This window comes from Cucurbita maxima, unplaced genomic scaffold (assembly GCF_002738345.1).
Source record: "Cucurbita maxima cultivar Rimu unplaced genomic scaffold, Cmax_1.0 Cma_Scf00006, whole genome shotgun sequence".
Classification (NCBI taxonomy): Eukaryota; Viridiplantae; Streptophyta; class Magnoliopsida; order Cucurbitales; family Cucurbitaceae; genus Cucurbita; species Cucurbita maxima.
Genome location: NW_019272022.1, coordinates 6,599,541 through 6,624,166, shown reverse-complemented (window position 1 = coordinate 6,624,166; position 24,626 = coordinate 6,599,541). Strand labels below are relative to the sequence as shown.

Genomic DNA, 24,626 nt, shown 5'->3' with positions numbered 1-24,626 from the left:
TACTGAACGAAATTAAATTATTATTTCAATTTAAAAGGAAACAAGTTAGAACATATTAGTATTATTATTATTATTCTTTTCAGAAAAAGTTTGGCCCGTCAACGACGGCGGCTCCACGGCTTCTATACAAGCGAACTCCGAATCCCCCACTACCAAAATCAATTTCAAAGCTCACCACATTTCACTCTCATTCTTACAAAATTCCCTTTTCTCCGGCAACCAGATGGCGGAACACGGCGGCGAAATAGATCCAAGAAGCGGGTTCTGCAAATCCACCAAAATCTTCCACAGCAAGCGCCACCCAATCCCTCTCCCCCCGAACCAATCACTCGATGCGACGACCTTCATCTCTTCCCGCCCTCACAACGGAAAAATCGCCCTCATCGACGCCACCACCGGCCAACACATCACCTATTCCCACCTCTGGGAATCCCTCGATTCCGTCGCCTCTGCTCTCTCCGACATGGGAATCCGGAAAGGCCACGTCATCCTCCTCCTCTCCCCTAACTCCATTTTCTTCCCCATCATTTGCCTCGCCGTCATGTCCATCGGCGCCATCATCACCACCACAAATCCCCTCAATACTCCCCAAGAAATCGCCAAGCAGATCGCCGATTCAAAACCCATTTTAGCTTTCACAACCCAACAATTACTCCCCAAAATCGCCAGCTCCACATTGCCAATCGTCCTTATTGACGGCCAAATTCAAACCCCCTCGGTCAAAATCGTGTCCACGTTGAACGAAATGATGAGGAAAAAACCCAGTGAGAGTAGAATCAAAGAACGGGTTGAGCAAAACGACACAGCAACTCTGCTTTATTCGTCTGGAACGACAGGGGCGAGCAAGGGCGTAGTGTCGTCTCATAAAAATTTAATTGCGATGGTTCAGGTGGTTGTGACGAGGTTCAGATTAAGCGAAGGGGAAGGGACTTTTATCTGTACGGTTCCGATGTTTCATATCTATGGACTCGTGGCCTTCGCGACGGGGCTGCTGTCTTCAGGATCCACGATCATCGTGTTGTCCAAATTCGAAATTCATGAGATGTTGTCTGCGATTGAGAAGTACAGGGCAACGTATCTGCCACTTGTGCCCCCGATTCTAGTGGCGCTAGTGAACGCCGCCGAGCAGATAAAGGGCAAGTACGATTTGAGCTCCTTGCACACGGCGTTGTCCGGCGGAGCGCCGCTGGGGAAGGAGGTCATTGAGGGTTTTGTTGAGAAATATCCGAACGTTGCGATTCTTCAGGGGTATGGGTTGACGGAGTCCACCGGAATAGGAGCTTCCACTGATTCTCTGGAGGAGAGCCGCCGGTATGGCACGGCGGGGCTTTTGTCTCCGAGCACCGAGGCAATGATTGTTGACCCGGAAACTGGCGAGGCTCTGCCCGTGAACCGGACCGGAGAGCTTTGGCTCAGAGGACCCACCGTTATGAAAGGTAAGAATTTGGTCAATGGCGACATGGGGTTGAGTCAAAGAATATCAGCTTTAATTAGTTTCCTTAATTTTAAGAATAATCCTTAAGACAATGATTTCATCTTATATATAAATATTTTTTAAGAATACCGTGTTTCTTTTTAAAAAATAATTCAGGATCATATGCTTTTTTTAAATTAATCTGTTATTTTAACAATAGTGCGATGCACCCTCAAATATATATAATTTATAAATTTAATTCACAAACCATATTTTTTATTTTTTTTTATTAAATATCAACAAATTTATAGTATTTAATTATTTAACCAGTGGTATAGTATTCATTAATTCCACAAGTTTTCCCACTTTATTCCTTCAATTTGATAAAATAAATTTTACTAAACAGTATATATATTTTACATCGATTGTCGCAGGGTATTTTGGTAATGTGGAGGCCACAGCCTCAACGCTCGACTCGATGGGATGGTTGAGAACAGGCGATCTGTGTTACATCGATGAAGATGGTTTTATTTTTGTGGTTGATAGGCTCAAAGAACTCATCAAATACAAGGGTTATCAGGTAATTTTACATGGATCTTCTTTCTAAGTTAATTTATATTGATTTGACATTTTTGGAAAAGTGGAGGGTAAAAACGTCAACAAACAAATCTCTCATCATGAAAATTATGGATTTGCATTAAAATTATTAATTGAAAGTGTGTTTATTTGTTTATTTAATATTGATGTTTAGGTGCCTCCAGCAGAATTAGAGGCGTTGTTACTTGCACATCCTAATATCTCTGATGCAGCTGTGATTCCGTAAGCTCTCAAAATTCATTTTTTTAATATGATATTTTTTATGTTGATCACGTGATGAATATGAAAATATCTCAAACCATTAGAATAGATAAAACCCTCCTTTTACTATTAAATAAACAAAATTATCCTTCAAAAGGCAGTGGGCCACCAGGCTGCGATTGCCATCCATGGTTTTCATTCGCTGTCTAAAAAGAAACAAGTTGTGCCCAAATTACATTTATATCCCCACACTTTATCTTTATTTACTCACCCTGTCTTAATCAACAACACAACACAATTAGGCTTTGAATTTAATATTTTTGATAAATATTTCATTATAAACGATTTATTCCAAGGATTACTAGTGCCTTTATTATATACTTTATTATATTAAATGGTATCACAATATTGCCCTTTTAATTTGAAGTATATGATTTTTAATGAGTAATTTTCTTTTTCCTTTAATAATTCCAGTTTTCCAGACAAGGAGGTTGGGCAGTATCCAATGGCTTACGTGGTAAGAAAGGGTGGAAGTGACATTTCACATGAAGATGTAATGCAATTCGTGGCAAAACAGGTCAATATTTAATATCAGTTATAAATAAATTTCATACTATTTTAATAATATTTGGTCTAAATTAACAAAATTTATAATCTAATTAATTAAGTTTGTTTAATTAGTAGAAATAAAGTTTCTTATTATTGTAGAATAGGAAGGCTGTGATTATTATTATTATTATTTTAAAAATGGTTAATTATTATTATTATTATTATTATTATTTTATCTCCTCAACTCTATAATCATAAGCTGAGACAGGGGTCCACGTGTGTTTGTACAGGTGGCGCCGTACAAGAGAATCCGACGGGTGGCTTTCGTGGATTCCATTCCCAAAAATCCGTCCGGTAAGATTTTGAGAAAGGATCTCATAAAGCTTGCAACCTCTAGACTCTGAATCATCTGGACCGTTGATGATACCGCGAGATTCTGATTTGATTTCATCGAGCGGAGTTGCTTCTACTGACTCGCATATGCCAGGCAAAGGGTTATAATGCTGATTGGGACGCTGTCGTTTTGATATTCTGTCTGTCGGCTGCATTTACTTTTTTTTTTTTTTCTTTCAATAAATCTTGATTTCTAAATTTTACTTTTCTCTTTATCTCATTATTATTCAGTATAGCTAAAACATCTCTTTATCTCATTTAAAATCAAATATTTTATTTAGCATTACTTAAATAAGAAATATTGATATAATAAAATTATATTTGGATAATTGAACTTTTAAAGCTTGTTTATCATAATTTTTTCATTTTATAAAAAAATAGATAAAAACAAATAAATTTACAGAAGCTTAATTACTTGTAATTAAAAGAATCTAAGTGGATAGTATGAAGCAAGGCATTTGGGCCGACATGGCAAATAGATTGGGCTTCATGGGCCTAAGCAAACCATAACAGCTAATCTTGAGCCCGGCATAGCCAAAGCATCGCTTCATAATTTTAATTACGAACGGGCCGCATCCAGAAAACAATTTATCTACGCGCGCAATCAAACGCGCTGTTTTGACGTCCTTTCTCTCAGCTCCGGGTTCGTTCTTACTTCTCCCTTCTCTCGAGATAAAGCCCATTCGCCGTCCGAGAGTCCAGATCGTTCTGGAATGCATTTTCATCATTAACCTCCGCTATTCTGCCCCGCCTCTACATCGTCTTCGGTAAAAAACTGCAGTTCTGCGATTGGGTTGTATCGAACTCTGACAAGAAAAGATTTCGCCGGTGGTCTATTGTGATTCTCGACGACATTCACATCCGTCGTTGCCGGTTCTTGTTTCCATTGCTTGTATCGTTTCTCGTTCGAAGAGGTACGTTTTCCATTGTAGCTTCCTATAACCCTATGCGGATGATGTATTCTGTTTATTGAATTCGTTTTCATCGGGATGATCGAGTTTTCTTTTCGTTGTTTGGGTGATTGTTTCCTTCCTAATTGGGTCTGCACCTTTCTTCTGCCATCTGTATTTTGCTGGATGATTCTTCCTGTTTTCTGTTATATTGCCAAGCTGTTGCATTTTCTTCATCATCATTTTCCAATGGAACTTAAGTGAATACGACAACTTCTTCCCCTAGAACTGTACTCATACATTTTAATTTGACTAGCTGTTTGGGTAGATTGAGGGCGTTAATTTAGATCTTAATATCTTATTGTCGCGAATAGAGGTCTCACATTATAAGTCTAGAATAGGTTTGTGATCGAATCATGATAACTAACCAGTCATCTTTTCTTGCGAAATCTTGTTGTCATTTTATCCATATGTGATACCGGCGTATAAGTTGGTGCGGCCTCTCCGCTCCAATCTGTTATCCCACGATAAATATATATCTGGTTTGACTTGTTAGTTGTTGTCTTATACCTCTCTTATGATCGTCATTCATGGAGACGAGGCAAGGCATGCTGGGGTTTTGTTTCTGAATGCGCCTTTTTGTTTAGACGGTAGCTGCAGTTAATTGAATAGCATGGCGGACCAGGCAAATGAAGGTTCCAGCACCAGCAGTACTGCAGCTTCAAATATTGAGCTGAACATCAAGACTTTAGATTCACATAACTACAGCTTTCAAGTGAACAAAGATGTAAGAAATAAATTTGTCTAGAAAGAAAATTACTTTTCTTAGGCATCATTAAATGTTTTACTTGGAGAATTAGTCGTTTTTGAAGAGGGAAAAATGAAAAGAAAAAAAGAAAAAAAAAAATCATTTTGGGATTTTTGTTTACTTTTTTCTTTTGTAAATAATAGTTATTGTTCAAGTCTGTTTCCTCTTCGTGCACATTCATTACCTATTCTCGTTGCTTGTCAATCTATTAGATGCCGGTTCAACTATTCAAGGAGAAAATTGCAAGTGAAATAGGAATCCCAGTGAATCAGCAACGTTTGATATTCAGAGGAAGGGTCTTAAAGGATGAACATGCTCTTTCTGACTATCGTATCCTATCAATTTCTGCATTTAACATTTGTTTTATTTTAACATATTTCGTAGTTTTCTTCTTTTCTTCCATCACTAGTCCTCGTTTTCTGAGTTGCAAACTATTATGTCACATCTTTCGTGCATGTTCACTTGCTTCCTGACATTCATATTCGATCTCAAATTAATTGGGAAGTCTCTTTTATATGGTAATTATTGATATGCATATTGACAGGACAAGATAATTTATCTATATAATTTGGCAATCTTAAAAGCTTTAATAGCATAGGAGTTGATAGTGCGGATGGGAGCTTCTTCTTTACTCTGGTAATATTAGATGAAATTATGACATTTCATAACTGTTTTTATTTGACTAGAGTTGTGATCGATACTTTATTTAGTTTGTTCATATAACAGCCCTTAACATAGTAATGTACTCCAATTCTTTTTGGATTTGCAGCCTTGCCAAATTTGTTTCTTAGTTTTTGCTGTCCGAGGCTTTCCCTTTATGCAATTAAGTGCACTTGTTCATAGATTTGGATTTGGACTGTAGTTTCTTAACTCTTTAAGATTTGGAAAATGGACATACCTTACATTTAGTTGAAAGACTACCAACGGTGCAACATGCAGCATCCGATGCTGGCGCAGGCGACAGACCTGCAAATGGTATGGCAATTAGAATACTAGGGTTGAGAATTTATAAACATATGAGGTATTGTACATTTTCTTAAGTTTCCTTTTATTTGCTGCTCAGTACCTTCATCAGTCGGTAACGAAGCTGGAGCTAGTGCCCCTCGTAATCGTGTAGGACAAATTGCACATAGTGTGGTTTTAGGAACATTTAACGTTGGTGAACAAGGTGAAGGCATTGTTCCTGATCTTTCTCGGGTATACAGTTTAATGTTCTTTTATCCTTTAATCCTTCAATTTATTTGTTTATTGATATTATTATTATAATTATGCTTATCATGGACTCTTATCACATATAATATATTCCCCATTCCCAAGTTATTAGTTGTATGATGTACATTCGTGAATTTCATATTGCCCAGTAAGGCAGTAGCCAATGAAACACTTTTTTCTTGTTCCTCCCCATATTCTAGGTTATTGGGGCAGTTCTGAATTCTATTGGACTAAGCAGCCAAAATACAAACATCCCAATTGGTATGCAGTCTTCATTGGTAAGTGAGGAAGTCTTCTTTTTCTCTAAATGATAAATGGTGTATATTTCAATGTTAAATCAAGAAATGTTGGGAAGTATGGGATATTTTAGGGTCTGTTTGGTATGCAATTCATACTTTGTTTTTTGTTATTCACTTATTCTGAACAACTTTCTAAATTGAGATATGGTTTGTTACTAAACACATTCTGTAACGGCCTAGATCCACCGCTAGCAGATATTGTCCTCTTTGGGCTTTCCCTTTCGGGCTTCCCCTCAAGGCTTTAAAACGTGTCTGCTAGGGGAAGGTTTCCACACCCTTATAAATGGTAGTTTGTTCTCCTCCCCAACCAATGTGGGACATCACAATCCACCCCCTTTGGGACCCAGCGTCCTCGCTGGCACTCTTTCCTTCCTCCAATCGATGTGGGACCACCCCTAAATCCACCTCCTTTGGGGCCCTGTGTCCTTACTGGCATACCGCCTCGTGTCTACCCCCCTTTGGGGAACAGCGAGAAGGCTGACACATCGTCCAGTGTCTGGCTTTGATACCATTTGTAATAGCCCAGATCCACCGCTAGCAAATATTGTCCTCTTTGGGCTTTCCCTTTTGGGCTTCTCCTCAAGGCTTTAAAAACGCGTCTGTTAGGGGAAGGTTTCCATACCCTTATATATGGTGGTTTGTTCTCCTCCTCAACCAATGTGGGACATCACACATTCAAAGTATTCAAATAACGAAGTACAACTTTGTTTGTCATTGAACCTGTTGTTTCAAAATTATGTTTTCGAACTACCAACCAAACAAATCCTTAGTTTTTTCGCCTCCTTTCTGAGCTCGCACAAGGCTTATTTGTATTTTTTTTTTGCTTGATCTTTTTAAAGATGTTAATATGATCATTATTATTATTAAAGCCAATAGGAGGATTGCTTTATCCAGCTTTGAGTTGATTTCTCATCACTCTTGTTTTTTGCTTGATATAATGTAAGCTCTTATTGTTTCCTAATCCTAACTAAAAAAGTCAATGGTGCATATCTCCCAGTAAAAGTTCACATAAGTTGGATTGCCTTTTATTTTCTTCCTTTTCTTCTTCCATACATTCTAGTTGAAGCAGAACTTGTTTCAATACTGTACTATGTGTTGATTCTCACAACACTTTGATTTAATAATTGTATTTTTATCGTATTTCACCTAAAGTGCATAAATTTTCAGTTTCTTATTCTTTTCTGGATACTTATAAAATTCTGACGGTTGTTGATTTGGTTATACTTGTATAGCCAAACAATCATGGCGCACCAAGTCAAGGGAATGAAACATTTAGAGGTAATTTTGGGGATGGCGGACAAGCAACGAGTCAGTCACAAACTGGACAGGCCAGCCAGCAATCACAAAGTTCTCCTCACGTGATTCAAATTCCACTTGCCAGTGCTGCCGTACCAGTGCCTTCTATTCATGCAGTAGCGTATCTTTTCTCTGTCCATGCCAAATTGTTATATATTGCTTGATAGGTTTGGTTTCTTGGCTCTCCTATTGACTACTTGTTTACCTTTTGCTTTTAGCCCATTCCTCATTCTTTGACAACACTTTCTGAGTTCATGAACCGTATGGAATATGCAATATCTCAGAATGTTGGTAAGCTCTAAAAAACACGATCATTGATTTGGTGCTAAAAACAAATGCTTAATTTGAAAAACTTCATCTCTAATTTATGTTACGCTAACTTTTTGGGTTGATTATTATTATTATTTTTACATTTTATGATAATACAGGAGATCTACCCAGGGTGGAACTGCCTGCCAATCCCCAAGGTTTACCAACCACTGAATCTTTGAGCATTATCTTGCGCCATGCTCAACGGCTTCTACGTGATTATGCCACAGTTTCACTATCTGTGAGTGCTGTATCTAGTTACATTACTTAAAATTAATAGCTGCTGGAAGTTGTGATGACATAAGAGTGTACATGTGGACAATGAATTGTTGATCTGTCAACAAGGATATAACTGTATAGCCTTGCTGGTTTTGGTGAGTAATGTTATGAATTTTGCGAAAGATAAATCTAGCTATGTGGGTTAGGTCAATAATTTTAGTTTTACACAGAAGGGTTTTGTTCATATGTACATTTACAATGTCGATCAATATTATATTTTATATCCTTTTGTTAATTAGTAACTAATAACCTATTAAAGAAAGGGTTGCAGTGGTAGTAAGGGTCTGTTTGGATTGATTTCTAAGTATCAAAAAACCTTTTGTTTGAGTCAGGTCTTGGTCTATAAGTATTCTCAATTGAAGTAAAAGAACTTCTTGTCACGCTAGCCAGGAAACGCTAAAATCTGAATGTTGAACGAATTTATGGAATTAAATAAAAATTTAGAATGGAGTGGGGATGAGGAGTTCCATTGGATTCATAGCCAAGTAAGTCATAGGGTCAAATCTGAAAACTCAATGCATGTCTTCTGCCTGTCTTACCAGAGCGGTGTTCAGCATCCCATATGGTTTCCTGTATCGTGTGTTCAAACTATTTGGTAGTGGATGGCCTTTCTTTCCATAATTGAGGTATTAGAACTTCATTGATAATCCAGATGAACAAAAGATGGAACAAATTCTTTTGATACAAAACCATGACTCTAGGTTTTATGCTCTGTTAAAACATAGCATTGGCTATGGTGTTGGATCTCTATCAGTTTTCTCTGCATCTTCTTGGGTGTTCTTTCTTTTAGAATGAGAGTGATTGTGGATTTTTGCTAGCTGCTGCGTGGAAAACAAGCCTTTTCTTTTTTCTTTTTAATTAGTTATTGAACATTAAGTTTCTTGGCATTTCATGATTGACGTCTTTTTCTTTATGTTCATCTGAACTATGCTTTATAATCATCACATGAATCTATTCTCATGCATCTATGTCAATGTTTAGAGTATTGCTGGGCGTTTGGAGCAAGATAGCTCTTCCACTGATCCCATTGTGAGAGCTCAAATTCAGGAAGAGTCGGTAGAAGTAGGACTTCGGACACAACAATTTGGAGCGCTTCTTCTGGAACTTGGCCGTACAATGTTGACATTCCGTGTGGGACAGTCACCTGTAAGTCGTTATTTATTCAGTGAGTGAAATTCAAACTAGTGATTTAAAAATGTACTAATGTTTCTGTTTGGTTTTTTGCAGGCTGAGTCGGTTGTTAATGCTGGCCCAGCAGTTTATATCTCTCCTATGGGGCCAAATCCCCTAATGGTTCAGGTTAGACATCTTCGGTTGTTTTTCTAATTAATTTAAAAAATGATTGAGATATGCAATGTACTAAGTTCGTTATGTTATGTGCATTGGGAAACTACTCTAGCATAGTTGATTCCTGTTCTTTTTCTATCTTTTCCTGATTTGTCTTTGGTAAGTTTGAGGTGTCCGTTGTGTTCCAAGTGCTTCCCTGGCTGAATGGATTTGTTTTATTTTGCTTTCGTTAAATATGTGAAACGTATATTGTAACTATCATGAGATTGATAACAAAATTTCTGAGATTTTCTGTTGAATTAGTTTATTATTAAATTAGTTTTATTATAAGAAAAATAGCTTATAGGAATGAGATTTGTCATGACTACCATAATCAAGCTGCCCCCTCATCACTTTTTTAATGACAGGAATGGTTTTTAAATATAAAATTCAATTTACCTCAACTATAACTAATTAGCATTTGATTTATTGATTTTAAATGGTAAGAAGCTGTATAGTTCCATTAATGATTTCTTTTATAAATTTAGATTTTTACAATTATTCAATTTTGAATACGAAAATACATATCGTAAAGTTATAAATTTCACAATGTATTAATAATATCAAATACTTCAAAACTACACATTACTTCAGTAAATTAAAAAGTAAATCATTTCAATAACCTTTTTAAAATGAACTTATAAGGAATTTTATTCAGCTTAGACAACGTTTTTATCTAAAGAGATTGAAGATTTTTTTTATATGATTTTTAATAAAATCTATACTTATCCAAAAATATGTAATTGTTTGGTCATAGATACTGTTTGTAGTATAGATATTGTTTAGTCATCCCACTTATTTACAGCATCAGGTTCTATGCTTTTGTGAGTTTTTCTCACAATTCACATCTTCTTTTGCAGCCTTTTCCCCTTCAAACTAATCCCGTCCTGGGAGGTGCTTTACTACCATCAAACCCAGTGGCTGTTGGTGCAGTTGGAATTGGAGCTCCCCCTAGGCACATCAACATTCACATACATGCTGGTGAAGATTGAAGTGTTTTGATGTGTGTTTTCTTCATATCATGTGCTTTCTCTGAGTTCTGCCACCCTTTCCGCAGTCGGTACCAGGTCCAATAATGGGGAGGAGGGAGCACCTGCAGAGCGTCGGAATGTTGGTGGCTCGACCAATTCAGGTGGAGCACAGGCACCTCCTGTGAGTAGTGTTACTGAGACTGCTATTCCATATCCGTTGGGCGTTTCGATTTCTGCTGCTGTGCAACCTGGTGAAGGTATTTCGTTTTCCCAGCCAACTCCTGACTTTGTTTCATTATCTTCCATTATTGCTGATGTCAATTTACAAATTAGAGATTTAGTTGGTAATGTTGGAGATGGTAGCATTACTGAATCAGGTAAATCATTTATTTAATCACATGAGTACATTGCATTTTTTTTTCATTTCTACTGAACATCTTGTATTCAGGTCAAGTGCAAACGGCAGTTCAAAATTCTTCTTTTGGTTCTAGAGCAAGGAGTGAACAGCAAAGTGATATGAAAAGGGATGTGGGTGGAGAGTCGAGTGATCTGCGTAACCCTGATATTGGAAGTGACAAGGTAGATATTTGGTACAATGTTTTTCCTCCTCACTCTCCCCAGTATTTTTTTAAGCTTGTCCTTGTATTATAGATTAAATGCTAATATAGTTGTAACCAACCACAGCGAGATACAGGAAAAGCTAACTCAACAGATTTACCAACATGCTCTAGTGGTGGGGGCTCTGAATTTGTTGGAGGAAATGAAGAAAATTTTCAGAGTCAGGCAGCATATGAGAAGAGCTCAGGAGCCGGGTCTTCTCAAGCTGTTCCACTTGGACTTGGACTGGGAGGCTTAGAACGACCAGTAAGATTAAGCTATTTATTTTTCAAAATTTGATATCAGATTACTTTTTTGGTGTCCTATTGTTGAACTATACACGTTTTTGCCTATTGTTGATGGGTAGCACTTAGGACTTGTGCTTTAATTGTTTTAGTAAATGATGAGACACAAGTATAAGCGTGATAGGGCATCAATGATATTGAGATGAGACTCCATATCTAAGGGATAATTTCATGTTTGTACTGGATATTAATTCACAATTCTCTTTGGTTTTCTTTCTTTCTTTCTTAATTATTTCCTCTTTCTTTCCTCCTCTTTGTATCGGCTGACTAGAGGCGAGGAAGGCAGCAAAGGTCACAGGTTAAGGAGGGTAACAGTGGAACCAGCTACAGCCAAGGCTCTACGGGCCAGCAGCTTTTACAATCTCTTGCCTCTAGTGCTTCTATGAATAGGTCAAATGCTCATGAGCCCTCGACTGCTAGCCCAACTCTGGATAGCAGATCCTTGCATGGGCCAGGTTCTGATAATCAAATTGATATTGGAAGCAGTATGAACCAAGTTTTGCAGAGTCCTGCTTTGAATGGATTATTGACTGGGCTTTCAGAGCAAACTGGCGTTGGTTCTCCTGATGTATTGAGGAACATGTTGCAACAGCTGACGCAGAGCCCTCAGATGACAAACACAGTCAATCAAATTGCTCAGCAGGTTGACCCTCAAGATCTCGAGCACATGTTTGCTGGGTCAGGAAGAGGCCAAGGTGGTGGCATCGATTTGTCCAGCATGCTCCAACAGATGATGCCTATTGTCTCTCAAGTGCTTGGGGGAGCAGGGCCAGGGCAACTGTCTTCCTCAAATATCGAACGAGAGACAAGGCAACCACTGTTTCCAAATGCTGATATAGAGCCAAGGTCTGGTAGTGGAGTAGAAATATCCAACGACCAAAATTTTCAGGTTTGTTTAATTCATGTCCTTCGTATTATCTTCCCATGTATAATTTTGTAAATTGTCTAACCCGTCTGATACAAATTCTGTGACTTGTTGAAGTACTATGTTAGCTTGTGGAGAGCATATTACCCAATAAGTTGAAAATTTTCATACTCGGATCTAAGTTGGAGGTTCATGGTCCATTACACTTGTTAACCATTTGAATCTTCCTCCTGACTTATCACCACAATAAAGGATAAAATTATTTGTCTTACAGCGTAACTAACTATTGTGTTTTTAGATCGATTCCCAAGATCTTGCTCGAAGGATCACGTCTACCAATTCTCCGAGGGATGTCTTCCGAGCTGTAGTTGAGAGTTCAGCTCGGCTTTCTGGCAGTAGTAGCGAAGATATTGCAAATGAGTTGTGCGGTGATGAGAGACTTGCTAAGGTGAAATATTATTGTTACGTAGTGTTTGCTCTTCTTTTCAGTTCCCATTAAATGGTGTGACGTTGAGTTTTCATGGGATCCCTGTGGATTTTTGTAGGAATATGTAGAGATATTATCAAGTGATGTAAACCGACGGCTACAAGACAATTCAGATCAGGAAAAATAAAATCTGAGGAGGGAAGTTGGACATTGGCACTGGTGAATTTGGACATTATTAGATTTCTCAAGTTATTTTTCTGGTGGTATAAGTTATGTTACAGTCTCTTTTTATATGGTGTTTTGGCCTGAATCGTAGAGCCTATAGGTTGTAAAATACTTTTTTTTTTTTTCTCTTTTGTTTTAAGATTATTATGAAATTCATAATTGTTTCATCGATGCTACTCTTTTCTTTAGATGTTGACATATAGATATCGAAGTGCAAAAGTTCAGTACAGGAGATAGGTCAACTTTTCAACTTATGGAATTAGTAGAACTTGATTCCAACTTCTAGAATCCAAATAATTAATTTTTCTATGTCAAATTAAATAAGACTAAACTTGGTGCGAGTGGTAAGGAGTCTTGATCTAACTAGGGTGTCATTTCATGTACACAGCGAGAGTGAGTGCGCTCACTATGAATGTGGAGACATTTTGAATCCATTGAAAACTTATTTAATTAATTTACCCTCGTAAAAAGCAATGATTCATGGTCAAAATTAATTAATAATTTAGAATTCACCCCTCGTAGAAAGCATTAATTCAAGGTCAAAATTAATTAATTAGATATGATATTAGTAAGCAATATCACTATGAATGTGGGAGGAATTAAAACAAAAACTCTAAATTTGTAAGTGTAATACCAATAGAAAGTAATTTTGAGTGTGGGATCATAATGTTTTTTTGTTGGAATAAGAAAAAGTATAATAATTCCGTTTAAAAACAGGGGGAAAAGTGTATTTCCGTACATTTAGGACGTGGCAGCACGCAATTGGATTATTAGGGTTATGGTGGAGCCAATACTTCCTCCCGTAAAATACGACGTGGAGACTGCAACTCCGATCCGATGCGTTTTACTCGGAGAATTCATTGACTTTGAAGATTAAAAAAAAAACAAAAATGTAAGCCTTCCATTTTTCTTGGCCTCTCAATTTTGTTGCCCCTCTTCCTGCGCTTTCATTACAAACCAAATAGGATCCCCTTTGCTTTTCCGGGGACAGGTCCCTTAGGATGAACGCCCATCCTCTAAGTATCATACCTCTGTGTTCCTCTCTTTTCATGCCCTAATTCTCATTTCTTCTCTTTCTTTCCCCTTTTCTTCTCCATCCTTCAACAACTCCTCCGCGTTCATGAACCGTTTCGAGCGAGCAATCTCTCAAAATGTTTCTCAAAATGGTGGTAAATCTTAAACCCCTGTATCCTTCATTACTTGATTTTATTCCCATTAATCTTTTTACATTTTCTTTCAACGTAGGAGTTCTACCAAGGTTCGAACTCCCCACCAATCCCCAAGATCTGCAGACTCCTAAATCTTTGAGTATTGTTTTGCGAAATGCACAACACCTCCTAAGTGACTATGCAATACATTCACTTCCGGTGAGTATTATATTCGGACACTCCAGTTTTTTATTCAATCCTGGCTTCTTTTGATAGAATATGCAATAACATGTAGCGCATTGCTGAGCGTTTCGAGCAAGACGGTTCCTCCACTGATCCAATGGTGAGGGGTCAAATACAGGAAGAGTTGGTGCAAGTAGGACTTAGGATGCAGCAGTTCGGCGCGCTTCTTCTCGATCTCGGCAGTTCAATCTTGACGCTCCATTTGGAACAATCCACGGTAGTTTGAGATTCAAATATGTAATTAACTTTCAAAATATGTGTTAACGTAACATATGGTGTTTAGATTGACCATAAAGATCTTGCTCAAAGGATTACATCTACCAATTCTCCTATGGATGTGTTTCGCGCTGTGGTTGAGAGTTCGGCTCAGGTTTCTGGCTGCAACAATGAAGATATTGCAGATGAGTTGTGCAGCCATGACGCACTTGCGGAGGTCAGTCTTTTATTATTATTAATTATTAATTATTAATTATTAATTATTTCCATTTAATTCTCTTTATTTAAAAACTTTGATTTGATTGGAATTTTGTAGGAATATTTAGCGATATTATCAAATGATATCAAACGACGTTTGCAAGGCAATTGAGAGCAGGACAAATAAGAAGGTGTTTGCAGATTTGAGGGCGGAATTCCATCAATGCCTTGCCTTTCTCAACTTTATTTTTCTTCCTTTCTTTTTTTTCTTTTCATTCTACTTTTGCTTTCATTATAGATTCCTTAGCTTTGTAATATACTTTTTTTTTTTTTTTCTTCTTAATATTATTTGCTAACTCTATTTTGTTCAAGATTTTCAATTACCGCTATCTAAATGTTTAGAACGAGCTCAAAAGCTCAAAATCGAGAGGGAGGCAAAGAGATTTGTCCTATTCGTTTTGCCTCCTCCCTCGTTACCTTGGCTCCTGGGCTCATATGCTAGGGTCCTTCTATCATAGAAAGATATTCTAGCCAACAATTTTATCGGTTAATTATGTTTCATCGCTTTCGATCAAATATAACCCATTTACTAAAATTTTCGACATGAAATAGCACACAGTTTAATGGTCCCAAATACTAACAATGCGTCAATTGGGGTTCGATGAGAATTAGTAAACTAAGAATAACTTGTACACATCTTATAATATAAGACATACATCATACATATTAATACTAATATTGAATTGCTAACGGACCCACGTCTTAAACATGTATTCATGAGTACTATAATTAAAATCACAATATTCTTATTATACTAAATTTCTAATCACATGGTTAACATGTTTCAAAATTTATTTAAGAGTTTTGTATTACTTAATTGTCAAATCGGTATCTTTCCTAATCTATTTTATTAATGAATCTGTAGAATTGAACTGAAGTTTGGTATGAGTTCACTCACTCGAAACACCTTTGGCTTTGACCACTATTTGACCACTCGACCACTAGAGTCTCTTTCTTGTTTGACACGCCCGAGCTTCCTTCCACCCTCTTTATCCCTTGCAAACCCTTCTGGCAAAAATATTAATGGGTTTCGAATGTCTTCTTTCCTTAATCAGCCAAGGTTGCTGTAATTTTTTAAATATTTGTACATATTATTTAAATTTATTATAGAGTATTACAGATAGGAGAATTCTTAGGAAAATCATTGTCTCTCCGCGTTGAGAGGCAATACATACAAAATTTATTAGTGTACATGTTAATGTGAAATGTGGGACCCCACCACCGACATTCCACACTTTTCTTCTGCTCTCTTCTTTTTTTTTTTTTTTTTACAATAATAACAAAAATACTATTCTATTGTATTGACTTTTATGCCCCCACAGTGGTTTCCATTCTCGCGTTGCCACGTGGATTTCCCTCCCTGTTCATATTTTGATTTATTCCTCCTTTTCCGGGTGGGCTAAACCCACAGTTTTCACTCTTTAAATACTCTCTCTCTTCTCCCCTTCAATCTCAACCCTTCGTCTTCGTCTTCGTCTTCTTCTTCCTCTTCTTCTTCTTCCCACTACTCCAATATGCTGCTTCTGACTTCACCGGCCTTGGCCCTCTCTGCATTCCTCTGCTTCTTCGCCGCCGTCTCTGCAGAAAATCCTTACCGTTTCTTCACCTGGAATGTCTCCTACGGCGACATTTACCCTCTCGGCCTCCGCCAGCAGGTTCCTTCTTTCTTCTCCCTTTTCCTACTCTCTTTGATCTCCTCGTTAATGCCGCCCGTCATCTGTTCTTCTTCTGCAGGGCATACTGATCAATGGTCAATTCCCCGGCCCTGATATCTACTGCGTCACTAACGACAACCTTATTATCAATGTCTTCAACAGCTTAGATGAACCCTTCCTCATTTCCTGGTCATTATTTCTACTCTCCATTTCACTTGTTTTTATTTTACTTTTAACCCTGTTTTCATGTCCCCCAACTCCAACTCTGCAACGCAGGAACGGAGTTCAACAGAGAAAGAACTCATACGAAGACGGTGTTTATGGAACAACCTGCCCCATCCCTCCCGGAAAGAACTTCACCTACATTCTCCAAGTCAAGGATCAGATTGGAAGCTTTTACTATTTCCCCTCTCTCGCCTTCCACAAGGCCGCCGGTGGTTTCGGCGCCATCAGAATCCTCAGCCGCCCCCTCATCCCCGTCCCCTTCCCTGATCCCGCCGGTGACTACACCCTTCTCGTCGGAGACTGGTACAGCTCCAATCACACGGTATTCATTATCTTTGCTGCTTCTTTTTTTTTTTTTTTTTTTTTTTTTTTTTTTTTTTTTTTTTTTTTTTTTTTTTTTTTTTAATTTGAGCTTTGAAATTTGGCGCATAGACCTTGAAGGCTCGTTTGGATCTTGGTAAAAAGCTTCCATTTCCTGATGGAATCCTTATCAATGGCGGTGCCAATCGCACCTCCTTCATCGTTGAACAAGGTATATATTCCTGGGTCTAATTTGATTCGTTATCCCAAGGCCAATGGCTATCCAATGGAACTGAGATGATCATTCATGTCTATGCTGTTGCAGGAAAAACTTACAGGTTGAGAATTTCAAATGTGGGGCTGCAGCATTCCCTCAACTTCCGAATTCAAGGACATCAAATGAAGCTTGTAGAAGTGGAGGGAACACATACCCTTCAAACCACATACTCCTCGCTCGACATTCATGTCGGTCAGTCTTACTCCGTGCTTGTCACGGCCGACCAGCCAGCTCAAGACTACTACATTGTCGTCTCTTCTCGCTTCACCAACCCAGTGCTCACCACCACCGGCACTCTTCGTTACAGTAACTCTACTGGCCCTGTCAAAGGCCCCCTTCCTGGAGCTCCAACCATAGAAGTCGGCTGGTCTCTCAACCAAGCTCGCTCCATTAGGTGATACTTTCAATTCACCATCCTTTTCAACTTGAGTCAACGTTCAATAACCAGACCAAATGGTTAGTCTGTGAGTTTTGATTATGGCCTTTTTGTGTTTGTTGCAGGACCAACCTTACAGCCAGTGGACCAAGGCCAAACCCACAAGGTTCATATCACTATGGTCTGGTAAACACAAGCAGAACCATCATACTTGAAAGTTCTGCTGGCCTAATCAACAGCAAACAAAGATATGCGGTTAACAGAGTCTCCTTCATCCCTGCTGACACTCCCCTGAAACTTGCCGACTTCTTCAAAATAGGAGGGGTTTTTCGCGTCGGAAGTATCTCCGATCGCCCTACCGGTGGAGGAATGTACCTCGACACATCTGTGATGGGTGCAGACTACAGAGCGTTTGTTGAAATTGTTTTCCAAAACAATGAGAACATTGTCCAAAGTTGGCATATTGATGGCTACTCTTTCTTTGTGGTCGGGTAAGCTCACATATGTTTGTGTGGATATCTGATGAATCAATATACGATGTTTCTGAAAGTGTGGTGTTTTCCAGTATGGATGGAGGGCAATGGAGTGAGTCTAGCAGAGGGCAGTACAATCTGCGGGATGCCATAGCTCGTTCTACGATTCAGGTGAGCATCGAGTTTGGATTCCCTTTTGGCTTTTAGGCTCGTAAATGATGTGATGGTGTTTGGGGCAGGTATACCCTTTGTCATGGACTGCAATTTACATGTCCCTGGACAACGTAGGGATGTGGAACATAAGGTCGGAGTTTTGGGCTAGACAGTATCTGGGACAGCAATTCTACCTCCGCGTGTATACGCCATCGACGTCGCTTAGGGACGAGTACCCCATTCCAAAGAATGCTCTTCTGTGTGGCAGGGCAAGTGGTAGGCACACCAGGCCACTCTAAATCAGTAGCATTCCAAATATTTGAGCCCCACACACACACACACACACACACACACAAGGTAGCTAAAAAGCAAGGTCTGTTTGCTTTGGTAGTGTTGTAGCCAGAAATATCGAGTGATTAGATTGCCCGGTCCTTCAATTGACCCTAACTCGGGGTCGGCTCACATTCTTTGCCCGGTCCTTCAATTGACCCTATCTCGGGGTCGGCTCACATTCTTTGCCCGGTCCTTCAATTGATTTCTTCCCCCATTTGCTCATTTTTTTTTATATGGTATTGTTACCTATCAACTTTATTAAATATCAAGATTGTTTTTGGTTTGAATTGTGGTAGAATCTAATATTTTAAATTATCGCGTGGGTATGAATCATAATTGGAGATGTAACGGAACATATTTTTTTATAGGGTGTGAAAATCTCTCTTTTAATGGACGCGTTTTAAAACTGTGAGGCCGACCACGATATGAAATGGGTAAAAGTGAACAACATTGGTAGTGTGCCTACTAAAATCTAGCTCAATTGGAGAAGGAATGATCAACCGGTCAAAAATTACCCCTTCATTACAGAGAAGTAAATAAACCTCATTTTTTGGTCGGTTATAAAAAGATCTAATATAGTTATGATATGGTTCTATTTATCTTCTCACTAACTCGATCAAACCCACTTTTTGAAGTATAACCTAGGCAAAATAATACAATTTGAACCTTTGAAATAAAAGAAAAAGAAAACAGATAAATCATTATACCTTTAAAATTAAAAACAATCTAATCCATTTATTTTGTTTCGAAGTTAAAACGCAAAATAATTAACGATCCTTTCCTTAAACCATATTTCGATAAATATATTTACTATTGAAAAAAAAAGAGGGAAAAAAGAGATAAACCCTACCCTCCGATCTCCGTCTCTTTACCCACTTCTGGTTTCTTCTTCTTCCATCGTTGCCGCAGCTGCACGTCCGATCCCGAATCAGGTTTTTTTCGCCTCTCTCTTAATCTCTCTGCTGCAACCTCACTTATTCTCAATCTCATTCTCTCCTCTCTGTTTCCGAGTGTTTCTTGGCTCGCTTTATCTCCCTGACCTTCGTTATTATGCAGTACAAGTCATTTCGTTTTTTTAATTGACTGGAAAGCGGGCGCCTCGTTGCAGGTAGTTCATTCTTCAGTTAGGTCTCAGTTTTCTTCATTTCCATGGCGGTAAGTTGGTTTCTAGTCACTACATTTTCCCGACTGTTATTTCTCATCGGGTTTGAGATCTTTTTCATCGTTTTTTTCTTTTTGTTACATGAATTTTTACTTCGCAGGTCGATAAACTTCTGAAAGATGAAGCGAGCGAAGAGAAGGGAGAGCGTGCTAGAATGGTATGTATCAATTTTTTTGGTTGATCTTTGATTCTACTAGCGAGAGAAATTTCCTCGTTTATTACCTTTGTAAGTTTAATATCTTTTAATCGATTTTGTAGGCATCATTTATTGGTGCTATGGCGATTGCTGATTTGGTTAAGACAACATTAGGACCAAAGGGGATGGTTAGTTACTCTCCTTAGTCTACTAAATTATGAGATGGATCTCTGAGGGTATTAAGCTCATTTGGGTTTCTTTCCTTTCTCATCGTTATATCACTACTATAGAGTATAGTTTTAAGTATTCATTTACTTTGAGTAAAGATCTGGAAAAATTTTAATAATGGATATTAATAAATCCACCCTGAATCGTTCACTCGTATAGGGGAGGAAGTACAACTGATACCGATCTGACAAAATTTGTCTCTATTTCTTATAGTTATACGATTCCTTGATTGTGCATGAAATACCTTGCAGGATAAAATTCTCCAATCTACTGGCAGAGGAAGGCAAGTCACTGTCACCAATGATGGTGCCACCATTTTAAAGTCTCTCCATATCGATAATCCAGCTGCCAAAGTGCTTGTTGGTATCCTTTATTTTACTATTTACCATGTTTATGATAGAGGCAATTTCATGATTATTGTAGTTGCGGAAGGTTATTCAATTCTTGTATGGATACTTCATTTATTTTTCTTGAAGTCGTGCCTTTCTTATGGTTTTGAATGGAGAATCCTTAACAACAAGGTTAAGACATTTCAAAAGTTCAAGATGATGAAGTGGGTGATGGCACAACCTCAGTTGTTGTTTTGGCTGGAGAACTTCTAAGGGAAGCAGAGAAGTTGGTTGCTTCAAAGATTCATCCAATGACAATTATAGCAGGTTTTTTCTTATTATTTTTATGTTTACATTACGATATAGTAATAGGTTCACCAAAGATCCTTACTTTTTGTAAGTCCAAACAATGTCTTAAAAGGCTATCGAGGCTTGCTTCAAGGCAAGACTCTAATTTTTATTCTTGAGACTTGTGCCTTGTTTGGACTGTGAGAGGCTTACACCTCTATGAAAACGCACTGAGGCCTAAAGTTTCTGCACCTCGTATAATGATTAGAAAAATAATACTGCCTCATTTTTTAAATATAAAGGTTTGGGTTTTAACAATTTGAACTATTTCTAATCCTTAGTGTGATGTTAAAGATATCATTTTAGAATTTTTGATTAAGTGGAATTGACAAGGGTGTATATGTATGTTATATATTGATATACGTTATGTAGGCACAAATTTAGGATTTATATCATGTCATTAACTAAAATTGAGGCTTACGTCTCATACTGTCTTGAGGCTTGTGCTTCACCCCTTCAAGAGGAAAAGCCTCAATGTTGCCTTTAGCCTTTTAAAGCCTTGAGTTAGAAGGTTGTGTTGTATGCCTGTGTCATGCTTTCAAAAATCGTGGCATCATGTTGTCTTAATGGAATACCTCTCAAATAATTCTGTATTGTCTTCTTTCTATGTGTGTGTATGCATAAAGGAAATCACTCTCTCTCTCTCTCTCGCTATCCCTTTTGTTATTCTATGAAAACCAGATGGATTATTTTGATGTTTTTTTTTTCTGGTACCTTCTACCTTGTGATGAGTACAAGATGCTAAAGCTTGTGATGATTCATTTGAAACTTTCAGGTTATAGAATGGCTGCAGAATGTGCTCGTAATGCATTGCTGCAGAAAGTGGTGGATAACAAAGCAGATTTAGGTAATAACCTTGTCTTTTCTATCATTTTGCCTTCTCTTAGTCCAGCGTGAGACTGTCAAATGTATATTTTTTTAGGTAAGAGTATAAATTTCAAATCTTACATGGACTATGACTGCATATTCTGAAGCAATGCATTGCCCTTTTTCAGAGAAATTTAAATCAGACTTGATGAAGATTGCAATGACTACTCTGAGTTCCAAAATTCTATCACAAGACAAGGAACATTTTGCTCAATTGGCAGTGGATGCCGTTATGAGGCTAAAGGTGAATGCTCACTCGTTCTGCATTTATTGTGATTTGGGTAAAAATTATCTACGAACAAGTTTGATTGCAAGTTTAAATACTGTTTATTGCTGCCATTTGATGAATACTGTTCCCCATCTAATATTTTCTGTTAATGTGTGTGCACGAGAGAGAGGGAGGAACATTTTGGATGATGTGTAGCTGTTTCCATGTTATGTCGGTGTGTCTTATATTCCATACCCTTGAGCACTTGTGTCTATTTGAAACTTACTTTGTTGAAATTGCAGGGGAGCACAAACTTGGAGTCAATTCAAATCATCAAGAAACCTGGAGGATCATTGAAGGATTCCTTTTTAGATGAAGGGTGAGTTTTCTTTTTGTTTTTGAGGACTACTTAATGAGTTAAGTAGACATAATATATGAACATTTTCTGAAAAGTTCTCTAGATGTACAAGTAGACTCACTGCATCTACAAATACACTTTTTTTTTTTTCACAGAACTTTTAAAATTTGAGTTTGGGAACATGTTTTTTTTTTCAGGTTTATTCTTGACAAAAAAATTGGTATTGGCCAACCCAAGCGCATAGAGAATGCCAAAATTTTAGTGGCAAATACTGCTATGGACACCGACAAAGTCAAGATTTATGGTGCTCGAGTACGTGTTGATTCAATGGCAAGAGTGGCTGAAATTGAGGGTGCTGAAAAGGACAAAATGAGAGAGAAGGTGAAGAAGATAATTGGTCATGGAATCAACTGCTTTGTTAACAGACAGTTGATCTACAATTTCCCGGAGGAACTATTTGCAGATGCAGGAATACTTGCCATTGAGCATGCTGATTTTGATGGCATAGAGCGCCTGGCTTTAGTAACTGGTGGTGAGATTGCTTCAACTTTTGACAATCCGGAATCTGTGAAGCTTGGACATTGCAAGTTGATTGAGGAGATTATGATTGGCGAGGACAAACTGATCCATTTTTCTGGTGTGGGAATGGGTCAAGCGTGTACAATTGTGCTAAGGGGTGCAAGGTATTTCCAAAAGTGCATTTTTATATTACTTGTCATCTGCTGAAATACTTTAAACCCTCAATTGGAAATTTGTAATGGTAATTTTACATGTACACTTTTTTCTTGGAGCTGTTTCATTTGCTTTGTTATATGTTTTGACAGTGCTATTTTTGCGTTGTCTTTTGTTCTTTGCCAGTCATCACGTCCTTGATGAGGCTGAAAGGTCTCTGCATGATGCCTTGTGTGTACTGTCTCAGACAGTCAATGACAGCAGAGTCCTGCTTGGAGGTGGATGGCCCGAGATGATTATGTCAAAAGAAGTAGATGAGTTGGCTAGGAAGACTCCTGGGAAGAAATCACACGCCATTGAAGCTTTTTCACGTGCTCTACAGGCTATTCCAACAATCATTGCTGATAATGCTGGGTTGGATAGTGCTGACTTGATTGCACAGCTCCGGGCTGAGCATCACAAGGAAGGTTGCAATGCAGGGATCGACGTCATCTCTGGTTCGGTAAGTGTCAAGATTGAAATATGTTTTAGAAGAGTAATACCTTAATCGCCATTAAGTAATTTTGCAGTGACTAGACATCATATGCAGGAGAATGCAGTCCTTCACGATTTAAATATCCCTTGTGCTCATACTATCTTATTTAATTGATCTTTACTAACACATTTTTGTCATGTTATAATATTGAAGTTCTATAAGACAATGACTGCACACTAAAATTTGTCGATAGATTGTTGTCATTACCTTTGATTTTATCTCATAGTTGTTCGGTAGAGAACAATATTGAGTTAATCATCAAGGATGTCCGACTGCATTAGTGCCAAATGATAGAGATTTCCTGTTTATGTGCTTGTAATTGGACCTTGAGGCATGACAATAGCCTGATCGATTCATATCACTTAATAATAAAAATGATTTTTGTAAGCTTCCTTGATGATGTATATTGTATATGTTGTGACAGGTAGGGGATATGGCTGAACTTGGTATCTCAGAAGCTTTCAAAGTGAAGCAAGCCGTATTGCTTTCTGCAACGGAGGCTGCTGAGATGATTCTTAGAGTTGATGAAATCATCACATGTGCCCCTAGGAGGAGAGAAGATAGAATGTGAAGGAGGCCACTCTTTTACGTTCTTCAGAAAGGACTGTGTTATCTTATGGCATCATATTTATTGGCAGCAGTGTTGTGAATGTTTGTTGCATCATGTAGGGTTGGTTGGATTTTGTTAGGGAGGTTGCATTTTTCTTGCAAGAATTTTGGGTTTTCTTCACTGCCTAGTTTTTCGGATCGTGTGGGTAATGCCTTTCCCCTTCATCAACTTTTACCAGAGGATGCAAATAGTTTGATTGCCCAACTGTTGTAGGAAGCATCATCTGAATCTTAATATATAGTTTCTTTTTCAAATGCAGGATTGATCCTTTATATTTTGAAATGATTAGGAATTTTTTTTAAAACCATTCTATTTTAGCCAATCACTTTAATTTTTTAAATAATGCTTACTTATTAATTATTTTTATTATTAATGTCTAAATATTTTCAAATATGGAGAATCCCTAAAATATTTGTAACTGTCGTGAAATAAATATTATCAAAAGGAAAAAGACTAAATTTTAAATTGATATTTTGAGCAACGAGGAACTAAAATAAGATTTAAATGTGATGTGGAGGGTTGCTGGCAATGCGAATAACTACGATTACGTCGT

At 37.9% G+C, this 24,626-nt stretch overlaps 5 protein-coding genes across 10 annotated transcripts; all 5 read left to right on the top strand.

Moving 5' to 3' along the window:
- Positions 1-58: 58 nt before the first annotated feature.
- LOC111481187 (4-coumarate--CoA ligase-like 5) lies at positions 59-19,803 on the top strand. Of its 3 annotated transcripts, XM_023126547.1 has the most exons (5): positions 60-1,436; positions 1,849-1,994; positions 2,166-2,233; positions 2,687-2,789; positions 3,052-3,411. In XM_023126547.1, the coding sequence occupies exons 1-5, from the start codon at positions 224-226 to the stop codon at positions 3,163-3,165; spliced, it is 1,644 nt and encodes a 547-aa protein (XP_022982315.1). In that variant the 5' UTR covers positions 60-223; the 3' UTR covers positions 3,166-3,411. The 3 variants fall into 3 exon arrangements, with proteins under 3 accessions (XP_022982318.1, XP_022982316.1, XP_022982315.1); XM_023126550.1 differs by lacking the exons at positions 2,166-2,233; positions 2,687-2,789; positions 3,052-3,411 and adding exons at positions 13,651-13,655; positions 19,792-19,803 and having other exon boundaries at positions 59-1,436; positions 1,849-2,021; XM_023126548.1 differs by lacking the exons at positions 2,166-2,233; positions 2,687-2,789; positions 3,052-3,411 and adding exons at positions 13,604-13,606; positions 19,792-19,803 and having other exon boundaries at positions 59-1,436; positions 1,849-2,021.
- Positions 3,744-13,134, top strand: LOC111481186 (large proline-rich protein BAG6-like). Of its 2 annotated transcripts, XM_023126545.1 has the most exons (19): positions 3,744-4,068; positions 4,692-4,831; positions 5,065-5,182; positions 5,732-5,827; positions 5,916-6,049; positions 6,265-6,342; positions 7,596-7,775; positions 7,878-7,950; positions 8,088-8,209; positions 9,229-9,393; positions 9,475-9,546; positions 10,434-10,554; positions 10,631-10,801; positions 10,886-10,921; positions 10,993-11,123; positions 11,229-11,408; positions 11,718-12,335; positions 12,610-12,759; positions 12,857-13,134. In XM_023126545.1, exons 2-19 carry the CDS (start codon positions 4,718-4,720, stop codon positions 12,923-12,925), a joined length of 2,628 nt encoding a protein of 875 aa, XP_022982313.1. In that variant the 5' UTR covers positions 3,744-4,068; positions 4,692-4,717; the 3' UTR covers positions 12,926-13,134. The 2 variants fall into 2 exon arrangements, with proteins under 2 accessions (XP_022982313.1, XP_022982314.1); XM_023126546.1 differs by lacking the exon at positions 10,886-10,921.
- On the top strand, positions 13,867-14,948 carry LOC111481190. Of its 2 annotated transcripts, none has more exons than XM_023126554.1 (5): positions 13,867-14,132; positions 14,209-14,330; positions 14,407-14,571; positions 14,638-14,787; positions 14,887-14,948. In XM_023126554.1, exons 1-5 carry the CDS (start codon positions 14,084-14,086, stop codon positions 14,938-14,940), a joined length of 540 nt encoding a protein of 179 aa, XP_022982322.1. In that variant the 5' UTR covers positions 13,867-14,083; the 3' UTR covers positions 14,941-14,948. The 2 variants fall into 2 exon arrangements, with proteins under 2 accessions (XP_022982322.1, XP_022982323.1); XM_023126555.1 differs by having other exon boundaries at positions 13,868-14,129.
- On the top strand, positions 16,293-18,907 carry LOC111481188 (L-ascorbate oxidase homolog). The gene is made up of 8 exons (XM_023126551.1): positions 16,293-16,483; positions 16,563-16,672; positions 16,760-17,030; positions 17,141-17,240; positions 17,334-17,679; positions 17,787-18,152; positions 18,227-18,305; positions 18,374-18,907. Exons 1-8 carry the CDS (start codon positions 16,343-16,345, stop codon positions 18,584-18,586), a joined length of 1,626 nt encoding a protein of 541 aa, XP_022982319.1. The 5' UTR covers positions 16,293-16,342; the 3' UTR covers positions 18,587-18,907.
- LOC111481189 (T-complex protein 1 subunit beta) lies at positions 19,435-24,355 on the top strand. Of its 2 annotated transcripts, none has more exons than XM_023126552.1 (12): positions 19,435-19,552; positions 19,729-19,775; positions 19,883-19,939; positions 20,041-20,106; positions 20,398-20,509; positions 20,674-20,802; positions 21,599-21,670; positions 21,819-21,934; positions 22,201-22,277; positions 22,454-22,939; positions 23,115-23,430; positions 23,888-24,355. In XM_023126552.1, exons 2-12 carry the CDS (start codon positions 19,770-19,772, stop codon positions 24,032-24,034), a joined length of 1,584 nt encoding a protein of 527 aa, XP_022982320.1. In that variant the 5' UTR covers positions 19,435-19,552; positions 19,729-19,769; the 3' UTR covers positions 24,035-24,355. The 2 variants fall into 2 exon arrangements, with proteins under 2 accessions (XP_022982320.1, XP_022982321.1); XM_023126553.1 differs by having other exon boundaries at positions 19,441-19,552; positions 19,677-19,775.
- Positions 24,356-24,626: the final 271 nt, after the last annotated feature.